Source organism: Dermacentor silvarum, chromosome 11 (genome assembly GCF_013339745.2).
Source record: "Dermacentor silvarum isolate Dsil-2018 chromosome 11, BIME_Dsil_1.4, whole genome shotgun sequence".
Classification (NCBI taxonomy): Eukaryota; Metazoa; Arthropoda; class Arachnida; order Ixodida; family Ixodidae; genus Dermacentor; species Dermacentor silvarum.
The window spans coordinates 86,295,211-86,312,693 of record NC_051164.1 but is presented as its reverse complement, the minus strand read 5'-3'; the positions used below and the strand labels follow the sequence as shown (position 1 = coordinate 86,312,693).

At 45.3% G+C, this 17,483-nt stretch overlaps 3 protein-coding genes across 5 annotated transcripts in view; 2 read left to right on the top strand and 1 right to left on the bottom strand.

Annotated features, from left to right (window-relative positions):
- LOC119433400 (probable maltase-glucoamylase 2) overlaps positions 1-17,483 on the top strand; it is a 128,637-nt gene that overhangs the window by 17,922 nt on the left and 93,232 nt on the right. The window lies entirely within an intron of this gene.
- The window catches only part of LOC119433079 (muscle-specific protein 20), a 62,716-nt gene that overhangs the window by 33,283 nt on the left and 11,950 nt on the right, over positions 1-17,483 (bottom strand). The window lies entirely within an intron of this gene.
- Positions 11,097-16,926, top strand: LOC119433943 (gamma-interferon-inducible lysosomal thiol reductase). The gene has a single exon (XM_037701231.2). The coding sequence runs from the start codon at positions 11,538-11,540 to the stop codon at positions 12,417-12,419; it is 882 nt and encodes a 293-aa protein (XP_037557159.1). The 5' UTR covers positions 11,097-11,537; the 3' UTR covers positions 12,420-16,926.

Genomic DNA, 17,483 nt, shown 5'->3' with positions numbered 1-17,483 from the left:
TTAATGCTAATGCATCTTCAAATTCTCATCCAGTGTTTTCTGTAGGCTTGCGGTGCGGGTATAAAGAGTTCAGTGTGGTTTTATATCGTCGGAGACGCTTTTATGGATCGTACGCACCTCGCTAGCTATGTTCGAGCGATGGTCGGAGTATGTACAGTTAAAACTGGATCTAATGAAACCCGATTTTACGAAGTTCCCGACCTAACGAAGAAATTTCGTTTCCCCGGCAAGTACCCATAGGGTACAATGTTGTAATCAACCCGAATTAACGAAATCAATGGCCACCAAACCCGATTTAACTAAGTTTTTTTCTAAAATAAATGAGTAAGAAAAGCGATGATTTCTTTCTAATTTTCACACAGACGGGTTTTTCTTCGAGCGTGCGCTCTAACGCTATCGCGTTAAAACATCTGTCTGCATTCGTTCTCCGTGTCTTTGTATATCGGCAGCCTGTCATAATCTCACGTGACCGTCTACCTGGCCTGCATCGCACAAGCAATTCGGGCCGCCCTCGCGGACTTTTCAAACGCGCAGGCGTGGGTTAGCGGTCAATACAATGCTGTGGTAGCTTTTGGTTGTCGCTACGTTACAATTTTAAATTTCGAAGGACCGAAAAAATTCCTTTCTCGATTTTACGAACTTCCCGATGTAACGTAATAATTCGAGCGTAGTCATCACTTCGTTAAATCGAGTTTCAACTGTACTATGGCATGTGCTATGGAAATAGCACGGACGAAGGACGGGACGATACACGAAAACGAAGTGTTAGAACTGACAACTTTGTTCTTCGAACGAAACGTATATGTACGGTCGGCGTCGAAAGTTTACGGACCGCAGGATCCGAGAAAACACTGAATTCTCGAGCACTTCGCGATAGTAACCAGCAAAAACCGCACAACATGTTGTTCGCATGTATACTGGTACAGGCTGGAAATCTGAATACCATGATGCGCGTCCTGGGACGGTATTCTCTAACGATCACTTTCGGGGCATGCAATTGCTCTTTTCGCGAGCTTTCGCGCATCTCTGCGGCAGATGTGCAATCCCGCGCGAGGTCCGGTCGTCGTCGTGCTCCTCCTCCTCCTAATCATCGTCACCATTATAATCATCGTCATAATCTTTGCGTTCGCGGCATCGAGCGCGGCCGTGCTCCGAGCGATCTCCTGTAATCCCCGTCTTGCATCATTCTGCTCGTGTGTCTGCAAATCTAATCTCATCAGACTGCCGCCGTCGACTGCATCCGTGATTATACGACAGGCATATTAACTGAGCTTTTTATAATTCCTTTATTACGGGTTGAACTATAATCGCCGTGCTCAAGAGAATGCTACATTGGCAGCTTCTTTGCACACTGGTTTTCGCACATACTAGCTAAGTATGCAGTCGTCGTTCACAACGAGAAGCGCGTGATTGCTTTGAAGAATCACGTACGTTGCTTGAATTCCAGGCTTCTTTTACTCCTTTTTACGGGCAAACAACTATGTTAAAACACGGCTTAAACATTTGACGACTTGAACACCTGCGCACCGCCAGTGTATGTGTAGAACATACGCGGTGTCTTGCAGGAGCCAATGAGATCTCTCGCTTACGTGACGTCATCAGTCTCCATATGTAACGTCAGACGGGCAGAGGTCGCCAGAAATGCGCGGAGCGGTGTCGCTGATCAGTGCAGACGTGCGCTCTTAAATATCATTTGTACAGATTGCCATTAAGACTCCCGCAAAGCCTAAAATGTTTAGAATTTAGCTCTGATGTCCACAAAGACATCTCCGATTCAATGCGTTCAAAGTGAACCAACGAAGCTGCTTCACCGTTCAGTCTCAACCGCGTGTGGTCTCAGTCACTCTAGCCGTCTATTATACAGGTGAAATAATGTCCGGTGCATACTGCATGATCGATAAAGTAAACTAAGAATTCGTTATGTTTTATAAGCTTATAGCTTAAGTTTCCATTGTATCCCCAATGAGTTGCCCTGCTTCTGAGTAATAATTACCAATTGGGCTAGCTCACTTTTAGCCTCTGCCTACGGGTCCAGAAACTGTTTGTATGTCTTGTAGGTATGATCTTTGAAAGGCGAATAAAAACAGAAAATAAAGAAAAGATCATATGTGATATGCCATAAACCCCATATCCAATAATATCGTACGAAGATATGGTTTGTATGTCATATATGATCATACGATATTTATCGAATGAGCTGTGAATGTGTGTGTGTGTGTGTGTGTGTGTGTGTGTGTGTGTGTGTGTGTGTGTGTGTGTGTGTGTTTAGTACTCGCGAAAAGACGCCACATCTACAACGACAGGCCGGCGAGCGATTCCTGATCAAGCCTAAACGGCTTAGGCATCCCCACTGCGGGAAAGAGTTCATTCTTTTGGCGATAAACTTACGTCACGTATTCAAATGTCAAGGCAGCGCGATGGCTTAGCTAGTAGCGTTTTGTTGCTTTTTTTAATGCAGACACACAGGCTTTGCTGCGCGTTCCGCGTCGGTCAAGTGACACGTACGCGTTACGAATTTGATTACCACTTCTGTTGCCGCGGGAAATGTTCTCTTCGTCGTAGAGAGACCGACCGTGTTCGAGTTTGCGTGATGGATGGCGCAGCGCTATAGACGAAGGGGCACTGCGTGGATTCAATTCTTGTCGCGTCTTTACAAGCTAAATCGTTGTGAAGAAAGCGGACGTTAAAGCTATGACCAGGCCATGAATGACCTCCTGACTGGTGCACGATGTTAATTAATGAATCCATCGCTAAATGGAGGGCGGTGTGTTAAAGGCAAACAGGCAAAACACAAATAGATCGGAAGCAAGCAGTATATATATATATATATATATATATATTGATAAATCAATTAATTTTTGCATACACCGGCACTGACAGCTGAGCCACTCTAGCTTCATGATGTCACGTCTTTTGGCTTATCTATTTAACTGACAGTTTCCTTGCGCTTCTTCCTCACCGAGTCGTGCGTGGTCCGCCCACGTTACCTCCAGGACGAAAGTGTGGCACACCGGATGACAAGGGTGCAGTGGAGTCAGATAAAATCTCAAACTCTGAACGCGGTTTGAAACATTACCATCTCCACCTCTATATAACGATAACAATTTAAGAAATCACAGGCTAGTTTCCTTTAGTGTGAAATATCAGTGTAATGATGGATTTAGCGCTTGTCGTCGCGTTAGCAATTATACGGACATCTGAGGCTCATTCGCGCCGCCGCCACCGCCGTGGAGGTCACGTGATCTGCTGCGGGTACGCAGGCTGGCACCTTGATGCGTTCTCTTCCCGCGCGCTCAGTGTTGGGAGTCACGTGATCTGCCGAGTTTTGGAAGCGCGCAGCACGGCACAGTGAAATTGTAAAAGGAGCGGTATAGCACGAAACGATCGTTTTTGCGCAGTTAAGCGTGCGCGCTGCCGGCGATGCTCATAACGCCAGCGCTGGGACCAAGGAGGTTAAAAAAATATATATATCGGTTATGACCACGAGCGCTCGCTGTCATCGAGTGAATTCTGTTCGTGTCTGTTTTTGGGTCACTTGCACTGCGTGTGTTTAGGTAGTTAAGCGAATGTTTACTGCTCTTCGTGTACCGCCCATAATACTGCGGGCCCTACTTCGTATAATATTCTACTGCTTTACTATCGCTGCCAATGCTTCGCTTTTTGCTCGAAAGTGAGACCGCCTTTTTTCTCCTGACGCTTTCTCAACCGCTACTTTTGTTTGTTTACACGACGCGGGTATTCCACGTCGCGTTAAGCAGGGATATGTTTCTCTTCCGCAATGTCATCCTATAAGGCTGCTGCCGTCAGAGTGACGATTATGCAGTTGTTTTTAATGATGACGACGAAGCCAAACACCAGCTGCGATCAGGAACACCCGCCGTATTGAACGGCTGCTCGTTAATCACGTCTGCGAAGGGTTCGTCAGTACGTGTCCAAACAACTGTATGTCGCTGTATTTGGCGCCCTGCTGTTAGCGGAATACTGCCACCGTGAGTGGCAATTGAAACCACAAGTTCTACCTCGGGAGCAGCAGCAGCAGAATAAGAAGAACGTGATCTGCTCTGAGCTGTTCCGGTGGTCAGAGGGTATATTGTAACGGTGTGATTTTGTAATATATCAGCAACCTTCGGTTTGCAGATGACATTGTCCTGTTCAACAACACTGGGGACGAATTACAACAAATGATTGATGACCTTAACCGAGAAAATGTAAGAGTGGGGCTGAAGATTAATATGCAAAAGACAAAGATAATGTTCAACAGTCAGGCAAGAGAACAAGAATTCAGGATCGCCAGTCAGCCTCTAGAGTTTGTAAAGGAGTACGTTTATCTAGGTAATCACAGGGGACCCTGATCATGAGAAGGAAATCTACAGAAGAATAAAAATGGGCTAGAGTGCATACGGCAGGCATTGCGAAATCCTGACTGGGAGGTTATCACTGTCGTTGAAAATAAAAGTGTACAATCATTGCATCCTACTGGTGCTAACATATGAAGCAGAAACTTGGAGGTTAACAAAGAAGCTCGAGAACAAGTTAAGGACCGCACAAAGAGCGATGGAACAAAAAGTGGTAGGCGTAACGTTAAGGGACAGGAAGAGAGCGGTGTGGATAAGAGAGCAAACAGGGATAATTGATATTCTAGTTGACATTAAGAGAAAGAAATGGATCTGGACAGGCCATGCAATGCGTAGGGTAGATAACCAGTGGACCATGAGAGTTACAGAATGGGTGCCAAGAGAAGGGAAGCGCAGTCGAGGACGGCAGACAACTATAGGTGGGGTGATGAAGTTAAAGAAATTTGCAGGTGGAAATTGGAATCAGCTAGCGCAAGGCAGGGGTAATTGGAGATCGCAGGGGGAGGACTTCGTCCTGCCGTGGACATAAAAATAGGCTGATTATTATTATTATTATTATTATTATTATTATTATTATTATTATTATTATTATTATTATTATTATTATTATTATTATTATTATTATTATTATTATTATTATTATTATTATTATTATTGCATGCTTGAAGATTTGTGTCGGCAGCTTAAAGAAATACTGACAGGTAAATTTTTGTTTCGTTTTTATTTCGTTGTTGGGTGGCTGTCGAATCAGTAATTGCGCTATATATGAAGCCTCCATTTTTGTGTGTGCCTGTGTGTGTGTGTGTGTTCTCTCTCACTCTGTGCGTGCTTTTTTCTTTTTGTTCCCACTCGACCCCCCTTGCCTCATATTCAATGCAGAGTAGCAGACTGGATGTTTGTCCAGCTATTAACCTCCCCATCTTTGGCATATCATTTCTCTCTCTCTCTCTCTCATTTCCTCGAGAGCGCTACAAATAATTTATTACGTTACGTTTTAATGCGACGAAACGTGCGCCAAATGTGAAAAAGTTGGCCGTTATTCACATCACCGATACTTGTTGTGGCGATCTCGCGGTATATACTAGTTGAGATACACTGACGCGTACACACACATTATGACCGCGTCGCCGCAATGCGAAGGGAAGCTTTCTCTCCAGTGGACGTGTTTTCAGTGCCAAACCCGTGTGACTCCCGTAAAGCAAACGAGCGAGGAGAATCAAGCAAACCTAAGGGCTTGATCATTTAGTAGCAACAATGTCAAGTCAAAATAGAGAGCGTGATGAAACATCTTTATTGAAAACTAAATGAAAACGAAAAAAAGGGAAGAAACAAGAAAAATTAATGTAAGCATGACCTCCGTACTAAGCATTAAGTGAAATTATAAGGCTAGGTGCTGATTATAAAACCAAGGTGGCTCGTGCAGGCGGGCTTAATTGCTCGTAGATGATGATGATGATGATGATGATGATGATGATGATGAACCTCTGTCATGGCTTGTACCCACTAAGGGGGATATAGGCCAAGATACGGGCGGCAGGAGTGAGCTCAAGAAAATTCTATCTGTTAGGAGTGCGCCATGATGATGATGATGAGGATCTCCTTAATCATCATCATCACCATCATCATCCCCATTCATTGTAGACTTCTTCGTCGTCTGCACCACGGAGACAATCCCTGGATGGCCTGCTGCCTCTGGGCGGCCAACGATCGGCACACCCACAAGATGTGCTTTAAATGTGGTTTGGTTTGAAGTCCACGTATGGGGAACTTCTGCTGTTCTCTCACTTGTGGTGGGTCAATAGAGAGAGAGAGAAAAAAATGGAAAGGGAAGGCAGTGATGTTAACCGGAAAAGCTTCTGGTTGGCTACCCTCCGCTGAGGGAAGGGAAAATGGGAATAGAAAGAGAGCAGAGGAAGGTGGCGAATGTGTTCACGTACGCGGACGGCACCAAGCAGTCAAAGGCGCTAGCACAATAAAGCCGGTCGTTTTCAAACAGCACAGAAGTGTCTTCGCTGCCGTCTGGGCCAATGGTCGGTGGACGGCTTTCGAAGAACAATGTAAACCAATCAAGATGCATTGTTTCAAGTCTATGGGTATACTGCAATCGTTCGTGAAAAGCACATGCACTCACGAGCAGAAGGCATTGCCGTATAACGCAAAGGTCACGATGTATGTTGACCCTTGATTCGCAAGAGGACAATGCTACCGACTGTGCCGTACAAACGAAAGGCGGAATTGTGATATCAGCTTTGTGTATATCTCCATGGCACACCCAAGTGTGATATCGCGAAGTCAGTGACCACGCACTTTGCATGGGTTAGCCGTGATGACACTACCCTTGTGGTCATCGTTGGAGATCTCAATGTGGACATTTCAAAACCAGACAAGAAATGGTTCACTCAGCTTGTGCTAGAAGAGTTTGGTTTGATGTGCCACGTCAATCCAAGTCACTCAACTACTCAACAATGGTTCTGTATAGATTGACCTTTGTCCAAGATTCTGTGTAAGGTTGTAACCGAACCAATCAGTGTATATCACAGTAATCACAAAGCTATCGTCACTATACCATTACCAAATGATGGAAATAAATGCATGTACCCAAGTCTAATCCTGTGTGCTGTGCTACAGCTTCGCTGGTCTTCCACCTTAGAGAGTGGAATGGCTCCTCAATTGTCTTCTCTCTCGGTAAGTAAAGCACAGTCTGCATTATTATAAGAACACGAAAGGCCAACATACTTAAAGTAGAGTAATAGATTAGTTTTCTGTGGATTGTCCAAATCGCCATTTCTACCAAGAACAAGACTTTCGCAAGCGAGTTCTCTATAGAGGTTAGAAAATATAAAGGACGTGATGGTCGCCGACGCTGTGAATGTATAGTACCAACTCTCATTACGTAGCTTGTACCTGTTTATAAGTGGCAAATAGGCAGCAATTGAAAATAAGACGTTGAAAGCGTTGAGTTTCAAAGTGAAACAAAATGAAGTTTAATTGGCAAGTTTGATTTTTGTACATAACAAATTGCTGGTGCTACTTCTTCAAGCCGCTTTGTCGGGTGCCTCCATGCGCTCCTGTATACAGAGACGGCCGAAATAGACAAAGTGTTCACAGAATGATGGGTGATCATCAGTGGTTTAACGAGGGATGCCTCACCCGCGAGACAACGTCTCGGCAAGTGGACTTGTCTTCGACATGGGTAGAGAGAGGGTGCGTTCCCATATGTGAACATTATAGGGGCACAACCTTTTTACTAAAACATGGGACTTCAAATGACACCTTACCTGACAAGGTTGCCAAGTGGCTATGTCGTTGTAATGCTGAGGTCGGGGTCGCGGGTTCAACTCCGACCGCGGTGGCTGCATTCCGAGGGGGTCGAAATGCAAAAAAAAAAAAAAAAAAGAAAGGAAAAACGAAAAAAAAAATGCTCGTGCACCGTGCGTTGGGTGCGCATTAAAGAACTCCAGGGCCGCTATCTTGTACGCGTTCCAAAAGCTGACGTTCGGTTTCGTGTCACGCGATTGTCCAGGCCGCGCCGATATCGTGGCCTGGACAATCGCGTGACACGAAACCGAACGTCGGCTTTTCGAACGCGTACAAGATAGCGGTCCTGGTGGTCAAAATAATTGCGCAATCCCTCCCCGTGACGTGCCTCGTAATCATATCGTGGTTTTGGCACGTAAACCCCACAGTTCAATTTTTGAATGCGAAGCATTTCTTGGCGAACATTTGCCGCCTCGAGAATAATTATCTAGCCGCCTAGGTCTTGGTGCCCTCATGCTCGTTTCGATAACTTGGTGTGTACCAAAATTGGCATAGTATGACCAGAGTGTATGGCGAACATAAATGATAAGTCATGACATGAACGTCGTGACATGCGTGTCATGTAGGTCATGAAACAGCCGCCTAGGTCTTGGTGCCCTCATGCTCGTTTCGATAACTTGGTGTGTACCAAAATTGGTATACTATGACCAGAGTGTTTGGCGAACATAAATGATAAGTCATGACATGAACGTCGTGACATGCGTGTCATGTAGGCCATGAAACAGCCGCCTACGTCTTGGTGCTCTCATGCTCGTTTCGTTAACTTGGTGCGTACTGAAATTGGCATACTATGACAAGAGTGTTTGGCGAACATAAATGATAAGTCATGACATGAACGTCGTGACATGCGTGTCATGTAGGTCATGAAACAGCCGCCTACGTCTTGGTGCTCTCATGCTCGTTTCGTTAACTTGGTAGGATCCCTTCCCTGCACACTGCTTCGCATAACATCGACTCCCGGCTTTATCGACTCCATAACATCGACTCCCGGCCAGCTTTATTTAAAGGAGCACGTAAATCACCTCTGACAATTCAAACGACAATCGCGTGCTTCGCTCTCCGGGCTCCCTTCGTCGCACGCGTCGTGACGCCAAGAGGGTCATACACGCGACGTCGCCAGGGTAAAAAAGCTGTCGTCGATCGGTCCATATCGGAACAGACGAATAGGCGAAACTGTCCATCGGTCCATATCGCGAACGATCGATCAGTCTATAACCGGCGAGCCGTCCGAATCAGTCTATAGCGAAACTGAAAAACCGCAACTGACGTCCCTCGTCCCGTACCATTCGGCGTTGACGTAGTGTCTTAGTGTCCACGTGCCTACTCGACAAATGCGCTGCGAGACAGAGAGTGTCAATGGCGATCAACGAACCGTTCGCTTGCCTTCGAGTTCGAAGTGGTTCTAGGGGCTCTTTCTCTTCTACGGGAGTGTGGCGCCCTCTCAGTGCGAATGGGTAACTCAAAGCAGGCAGCAGCGTCTGGATTGGACGCATTTGCCGGCATCGCAATGAAATCGGGAACAAATGCACAGCGACGGCAAAGGGCGTTTCAGTGCCGATGGCCCCGCGTCTGAAGCGGTTGGGTGAGAGAGGTGGAGAGCGAAACGAGCTCGTCGACTAAACGTACCAAAACGAAGTGTACACGACTTGAATGATCAATAACTTGAGAAATTTATTTCGTTGGTTACATGTGTAGCAAAAAAATGAATGTGCGAAAGAAGTTCCCGTACTCGGGGTGCGTATTCGGATGGTTAGGAGATGGTCGCGACCCAACGAACTGTTTCCCCCTTTTATTTGTTATTATTATTATTATTATTATTATTATTATTATTATTATTATTATTATTATTATTATTATTATTCTCTTTTTTTACATTTGGATATTGACTAGATATTCACATTTACTCTAGGGACTGACGTGGGCGTATATATCATAATCGGAATTTATTATTAAAGGTTTGGTCATATTGCATGTATTAAGTATACGCAAGGAGGTCCCATAGTCAAAGACTGTATCGAGACCTCCTGTGAAAAAAGAATTCCGATAGTTAACTGCTCAAATCAACAGTAGCACACCAATAAGGCAGTAAAAAAAAGAAAATGGTAACAGGACAAAATACAACATTACCGAACAAAACACCGGAATGCTTAATAAAGTGTGATGCCAAATTCAGCCGTGAAGCATTCAAAACGTCCTTCTGTTTACAACCGTTACACGTGAATTATATATATATATATATATATATATATATATATATATATATATATATATATATATATATACTCTGCCAACAACCGCGTTCGTCGCTCGCTCGCACCGTCTCTTATCTCCACACGGCTCTGACCTTTATGCGCTGTGCATTCGCCGCTCAGTTTCCGTTGAAGCGATAGACCGCACGTACCTTCGCCCGCTGCGGCGTATATGCGCTTGCTGCCAGCGTTTTGACAGTCGTTGTCTGCAGTCATTCAGTGTGATCTATTCATGTTTGTTTGTGCGCGCTCACACCACAGTTAGTAATAGTCGGGCCACATTTTCCAACGCACGCTACACATGCAATGCTGCCCGGATCGGCAGTGCAGCGCTACAGGTGTGTCCCTTCGCACGCGCTGCCCACGGGCAGCGCTTCTCATCAACACCACTGTTTCACACGCGCCTTCTCGTGGTCATCGAGTCTCTCTTCATGTCGGTCTACTTACGCCGCTGCACACCTGCTTACTTAATCAGCTCATGTTTACTACAATTCATATTGCTACCAAAGCCGCTCACCTTACTTCGTATGACATTGCTGTGTTGCTATCGCATTCATTGCTTCGCCCTTAGGGCGAAACTGTGACATTTTTGCTTTCGCGTGGGACATTGTGTGGCAAGATACGCCTTTGGTGCCGGAGCACAGCGCCGCCCCGCCTCCCTCCCATAGCCCCACGGTCTTTTGCGCGACGGTCACGTTTGCTTTCCGCGCGGGGGGGGGGGGGGGGGGGTTCGCATTGCGAACACGCGCTCGCTAGCAGACGACGCGCTTGACAACGATAGCAAAATTGGAGACGTCGTGCTGTATAATCCATGTCTGAAATATATATGTGCGGCAAAATGGTGTAAACATAAAATTTGCAGTTGAAATAAAGCGCTATTTTAAGAGCGTACTATGCGCAATGAGCGTCGGCGCCCGCAGCGAAAGTATGTTGAATATGCCGCGGAGCTCGTCTCCGCCCCGATCCAGTTAAAGCCCCTTGAGAGGCTTTATATCCAATTCGCTCGCAGCGCCCTCGCACAATTTTTCCATACGCGGCGCCTCAGCGCGAGAGCGCCGTTCGGCCCACTCGACCATTGTCTAGTACACTCTAGTCTTAATCTATTCAGGTATGCTTTTACCACATTATAGGTTTTCTCTGTGCTGAAGCTTTCTATCGAAAAAAAAAGTATTTCAAGCACAGCTGCATTTCTCGTCCTCGAGTTTAGTGGTCAAGGTTCAAACCAGTAACAAAAGGGCGCGTCCCGAACGTAGACGGCGAATTTACAGCTGCCTAGGAATGCCTTCCTAAATGTCAGCTTCGCCGACGCGCTCGCTCTAGGCGCACTGTTTCACATTTAGCTGCGGCGCGGTCTCTTGCTTCCTGGCTCTCTGTAAGCATTGTTCGAGGCGAGCTCCGCTCAGATCAGACTTTCACCGGCAGTACCGCAGGTAGTGAGTGACGTCTCGCATCGTCACTTCCTCCCTGCCCTTTCTCTCAAGCACACGACGTAGTCGACAGCCAGATACAATCGCTGTTTCATTGTGTTCAAGACGAGCGCCCCGTGTGTGTGTGTGTGTTGTGGAACAAAGTCGCGTGCAGCTGTTAACAAACACCGCGCGGCACGCCTCAGATAATGAAGCGCGCTCGAACCGGTGGCTCGCTGAGCCGAGTTTTCGCAGTTTTGATCTTCGTGTGCTGCGCGTCGGCGCTGGTGACTGGAGCTCCGCCTCCTGCCGCCAGAGACAATCGTATCGACACTGGGTCAGATACCGATGACGAAGATCAGAACGCCGGCGTTTTATCTGGAAAGAATTACAAGAAAGCTCACGTCAACGTCATTGAGGCGCCTACCGCCAAGGACTGGACGAGTCCAACGACGACAACAACCACGACGACGACCACAACGACGACGCGAAAACCCAGCATCTCGGTCGTCTCCGTGACGAAGAAGGTGGAGGTGGTCGTCGTGTACGAGTCGCACTGCCCCTACAGTCGGCGCTTCATATACGGTCAGCTCCTGCCCACTTACCAGAAGATGGGCAAATTCATGAACCTCACCATCTTGCCGTTCGGCAAGGCCCACGTCGACAACGTCAGCGCCCCGGTGCCACACTTCACCTGTCAACACGGTTCGAACGAATGCATGGGCAACATGATCGAGACTTGCGTCGTGCACGTCGTCAAGAAGCAGATGACCGTCGTGAAGATCTTGGCTTGCATGTCCCAGAGCTATCAGCCGCATCTGGCGGGGCAGAAGTGTGTCGAAGGCACGGGAGTCAAGTGGTCGGAGATCCAAGAATGCGTGACCAAGAAGGGAACCCGCTACCTGCTCGAAACCGGGTTGGAGACGTGGAAGATACAGCCTTACGTCTCCCGGGTCCCGCTGGTCGTCGTCGACGGAGAGAAGGACAACTACGTCGAGTACTACGCCCAAAAGGATTTCATGAAGCTGATGTGCGAGCACATCTCGTCCGACGCGTACAGCGTTTCGCCCTGTGCTGCCTCGGGCAAGTGATTTTGTGGCCGGGCTGCGCAGGCTAACCCATTCCGCATCGCTTGCAGGAAGTATACGTGGAATACAGGAAGTGATGGGCAGTCATCTGGAAATACGTGTCCCTTCTCGAAAACGACTCCTTTCCTTCGTCTGTAGATTCCTCTTTTTTGCTTCTTTCTTTTGCGTGAAACGTCTATGCCATCACTTTAATCCGCACTGACGACGACTATACGCTGCCCAGTAACGTGCTCGGCCTGTCATCGACGTTGCAGTTCGCGCCGTGAACGTCACTGGATCGCTTGACTTGATCAGGTGGAGACGCTCAGGCAGCGGCATTTTAGAACTGTCGAGTTGGCTATTTTGATATGTGATGATCGCTGCAGCTCTGTTAAAATACTTTCGCACCCAGTGCAATAATTCCTCAGGTGTGTCGCGCATTTTTTTTTTTTTTTTTTTTTTACGGAATCTACTAGGATTCCGTAGAAATTTCGCATTTCTACCGCAGTAATATCGCGGGAAACACACGGGATCATTGGACTGTGCATACGGCGTGTTTTTGAAACGAGAATTTTCCTTTGTACGTTGACCACCGACCATAACGCTAATTTGCTTTTGTAGTCTGTTTATGGCTTTGCAGTGTTGTGGAGGTTAGTTATGGCGTATCACCTTGTCAGTAGCGTACCTCACAAAACTATTCACATGATAGAATTTTTGGCGATTCGTTGATTCCTCCATGGTATCGCGTTGCTGGAAACTGTGAATGGCCAGTTTAGTAGCATGCAGGAACCGGTGGTCAGATCCAGGTTTGATTCTTACATGGTCAGATCCAAGTTTCATTCTGTTTATGGCTTTGCAGTGGGTACTTTGGTGTGTTTATTTCTTTGCAGTGTAAAGACGTGTACTCACATACACGCGCTAGTTGTAAAAATGCACATATGTAGAATGATATTTTGTTGTAAAAGAGGTAAGCGGTCGTAGTCATTAACTGCATGAAGACATCTGCAGTCATTGACTACGACCGCCTACCTCTTTTAGAACAAAATATCAGTAAATTAAACGTAGTACTGAAAGTGCTGATATATAAAATACTATATGACAGGGCTAATTGTGAAACTCGACGCACATTAAAAAGACATCAAGGGAAGAGAACGTAAACGCAACAAAATAGTCAATAGCCATTTGCAGCAACAATTACTTAGCCCTGTTTTAACAACAGGCAGAGCCGAAGGCGAATGCTTTTAGAGATCCCAAACAACGCCGGTTTAATCTTAGATGAGAAGAATTTGTGAGTTCTACTACTGATGTGTTTGAAGCTTATCGTGAGTATAGACGGTCGTAGATTGTATGTTGACTTCACAAAGACCGCTTTGTTTTCTTATTGCTTTTTTGTTTTAAATATAAAGTCTGCATACTGACTATAAATAAAAGTCGTTAACAAGTCTGCTTACTTTGTTTTATTGTGGACTGTACGCTTCCGAAAGGGTTGCCCGATGAAAAATATAAGTTCATACGTCGCATAGCCAGAAAAAGCATGTATAAATTTTAGTAGGCTGTCACAAAAAAAAAAAAAATGGCTAGGGAGCTTTATCTTCAGCAAAACTACATCGTTTTGTTACGCCATGGTGGAAGCGGAAGATTAGAGCTGCCAGCTGCCGCGTTTGGAGAAAGGGTTATGCCCGCTCCTGTTCGTAGTTAGAAGCGCGTTGGGAAAGAGTGAAAGTGTCACCGTCTGGTCACTGATTCTGTCACCTCTGCTGACGCTTACAGAACAATTTGCGTGTGACGTGTCATTTCCTGCGCGCTGCCAGTGTCGTCTGCTTTCTTCACGCAGACGCAGAAGTTTTCAAATAACTTTGACAGTAGCCGAGAAATGCTATGACGTCACTAGATGTGGAGAAATGTCCTAAAAAACCATGATAAGGCTAAAGCATCGCGTACTGCCTTTTAATGTCACGACTCACGAGGTTTAAGGAGGGGGTTTGCAGTAATATTCGCCTGTCGTAACCATGCGTGATGAGGGGAGGCTAGTGCACGTGGTTACTACATTGCCTCAGAGCGGCATCCGATGCCTTCGGTCACCACAATTTATCGCCACGCGTTACATCGGGGCAAGCAACGGAGCTGTTTTCGAGAAGGGGAACTTTTATTCTTTATGTTGTTCTACATGCATTGTGTGTTATCTGATTGCGGGCTCTAGTTAACAATTCCAGCGGCAGTTCCAGCCGCTGCTGCCCTTAACGTACGTCCGTTCTAGTTAAACCTGGTTTGTGATATTTGCTCTAGCCGCGATCGCACGCAGTCGCGGCTTTAAAGAGATGCCATTGAAACACAGTAAATCAGTTACAGACTGGTATAATATTCTTCTAAAACGTCATTTACATTTCTTTCGCGAGGAAGGGTTGGTTGGGAGCGGAGGGACGCCTGAACTTCCCTCTCTTGAATTTCGCGTCCAATCAGCAGCGTCCATGACGTCAACGTGAGGTGAACGTGACATCACGTATTGCAGGTGATATTTAATTATTTTCAGGCTGTTCTTGCCCAGAAATAGTTCCCCACTGTTGCCATGTCGAGTATATTTTTCTTACTTGCTGGAGAATACAATGTTATTTGTCTTTATAATTAAGCAATTTCCCAGTAAACGCTGTGAAAAGCCACGACGTCATAGCGGCCTGTTGCGGCAATCTGAAAAAGTGGTGACATTATTTGGCAACGCCACGAGTCATTCGTTCTCACACGTTCTTTTCTGGCTTATGAAGCTTCAGCTAACTTATGAGATTGACGTATCCGGAAATTCCAAAGTGAGTCGAAATATCCGGCTTAGCTCGACATTTCTTCGTCAAGCTAACGTCTGATAATCTGAAAAACTGGCAAAATGAATGGCGTTAATGTTCTTTTTTTTTCATGTTACTTGGGGCACTGCTCATTTAAATTTTCTCATCAAAATAGGTTATTATGCGCCAGGCTTGCCCGAAAAAAAAGTACTAAGAGATGAACTGCTGAGTGCATGCTTTTCTGCGTAGTTTCCTGCATAAATTATCAGAGGGAACTCTGGCACAAATTAATGCATACGCGAGCTGCAAGTAGTTGGCGCGGTTGTTTAGTACAGTACGTTATACACTCGATCTCGCTCATATAGCTGAATATAAATGTTAGGAGTTCAGGGGTGGTGTGGCGCACATTTGCGGAAATAATAAAATCGAAAAATTAACGATTTTTATCTTGTTTTTGTTGCTGTATGTTTTTGATGATGTGTTTAAGATGCAATAAAAAAGGTAAATTTTCAGATTACAAAAATTAATTTGTGTCTGAAAGGGGTAATTTGCAGTTCCAGCCACCGTTGTAAGTTTGGTGTTTTATGTCACCGAATATTTTTTTTTTTTTTCAAATTACCCCTCTCCTAATTTGCTGCACGCTTGCTCTAAACAAAGTGAAGAAAGGTGAACCACTCAGGGAATATGACAGGTGAACACTAAAATTGCTTTCAAGAGGCTGTTGTGGCTAAACACACAGGCCTCGCACAAAATTGTCCAATGAGACTAAATATTCAGCGTGAAAGCTACTTAATACATATTAACACGTTAGATCCGAATCCGCATATCACGAGTAATCATTACTTGAAAACGAATTCGGTGTTCCCTGTAATACTGCCCACGACTGTGCATAAGAACACTGCGGTTTTGCGTATTTTCGTCTGTTTGCCGTAAAATGCAGTTGCCATTTCTGTACTGCACCAATAAATGTTTGCGATTCACAGTCAACTGATCGAGATACGCTTGAAAGATAATTTCTTTTACTCTTTTTTTTTGGCTGTAAGGACATCGATCTTGCACATCAATATATTTTGTCACGTTGTAATGACGGTGAACAACGAGGCAGTACTGCTGAAGTTGTTCGCTTATTTCTATCTTTTATTTTGTTAGCTCAGGTCTTGCCGATCTAAGTTGGTCAAGAAACAAATAGCTAACGTAGCTGTATGTCTGCATGCATTACAATAGTCTTGCTTTCACCTATATTGATTATGATCTTTAAACGTCTATATATAGGTTGAAAAATTTGCAAGATGCAGGTTATTTTGAAGTACTGACATTCGTGTTTGCAAGACCTTAGCGAAGGAAGTAAAAGGCAAAACTGAGGGAAGAACTTGCCGAAGGGAGCAAGTCTAAACGACCGCAAAAAAAAAAAAAAAAAAAAGGGGGGGGGGGGGGGGCACTCACTTTGTATGTGCATGAGATGGCGCATAATTTGAATCATGTTGGTTCTGGGTGCAAAAACTGATCTCTCTTCTGAACACAAAAGGGGAGCGCTGAGTACCTGTTATGAAATTAATGTAGCTAAGTGCAACCTGCTTTTTACAGGCTGATTTGCCATGGTTTTTGAACAGCTCGGCACGTCTCGGACGGCCGCTATTTTGCTCCTTCTGTTACTGTTATGTTTTGGTGCTATGACTACTTAACTATAAGTACGTCGTATACTGGTTATGTTGCATTCTTGATATGTACTTCTGATTTACTTTACTTGTTCAAATAAAGAAACAGATTCATCGTATTGGTTGAGCAATCCTGATGCATATGCCTGTCTGTCTTCTCATCGCACTTAAAAATATTCGTGTTTACATTTAGTTTGAAACATATTCCTTTCCTTCCTGAAGCTAGCCTGTTCTCTTGGTTGGCTGAAGTCAAGTGTTGCCCTGATTCTATTGGAAATTATCATGGTGAATATTTTATACAATACTGAAAGCAAGCTATAATTCTTCAATTCTTTAACGTCTACCTTCTTATGGATGAGTATAATGTTGGCGTTCTTCCAGCTTTCTCGTACACTTGAAGTAGTGAGGCATTGCGTATAAAGGACCGCAAGCTTTTCAAGCATGATATCTCCTCCATCATTGATTAAAGCGACTGTTCGAAAGCTCGAGAACAAGTTAAGGACCGCACAACGAGTGATGGAACGAAAAATGTTAGGCCTAATGTTAAGAGACAGGAAGAGAGCGGTGTGCATCAGCGAACAAACGGGGACAGCCGATATTCTAGTTGACATTAAGCGGGGAAAATGGAGCTGGGCAGGCCATATGTAGTGCGTAGGATG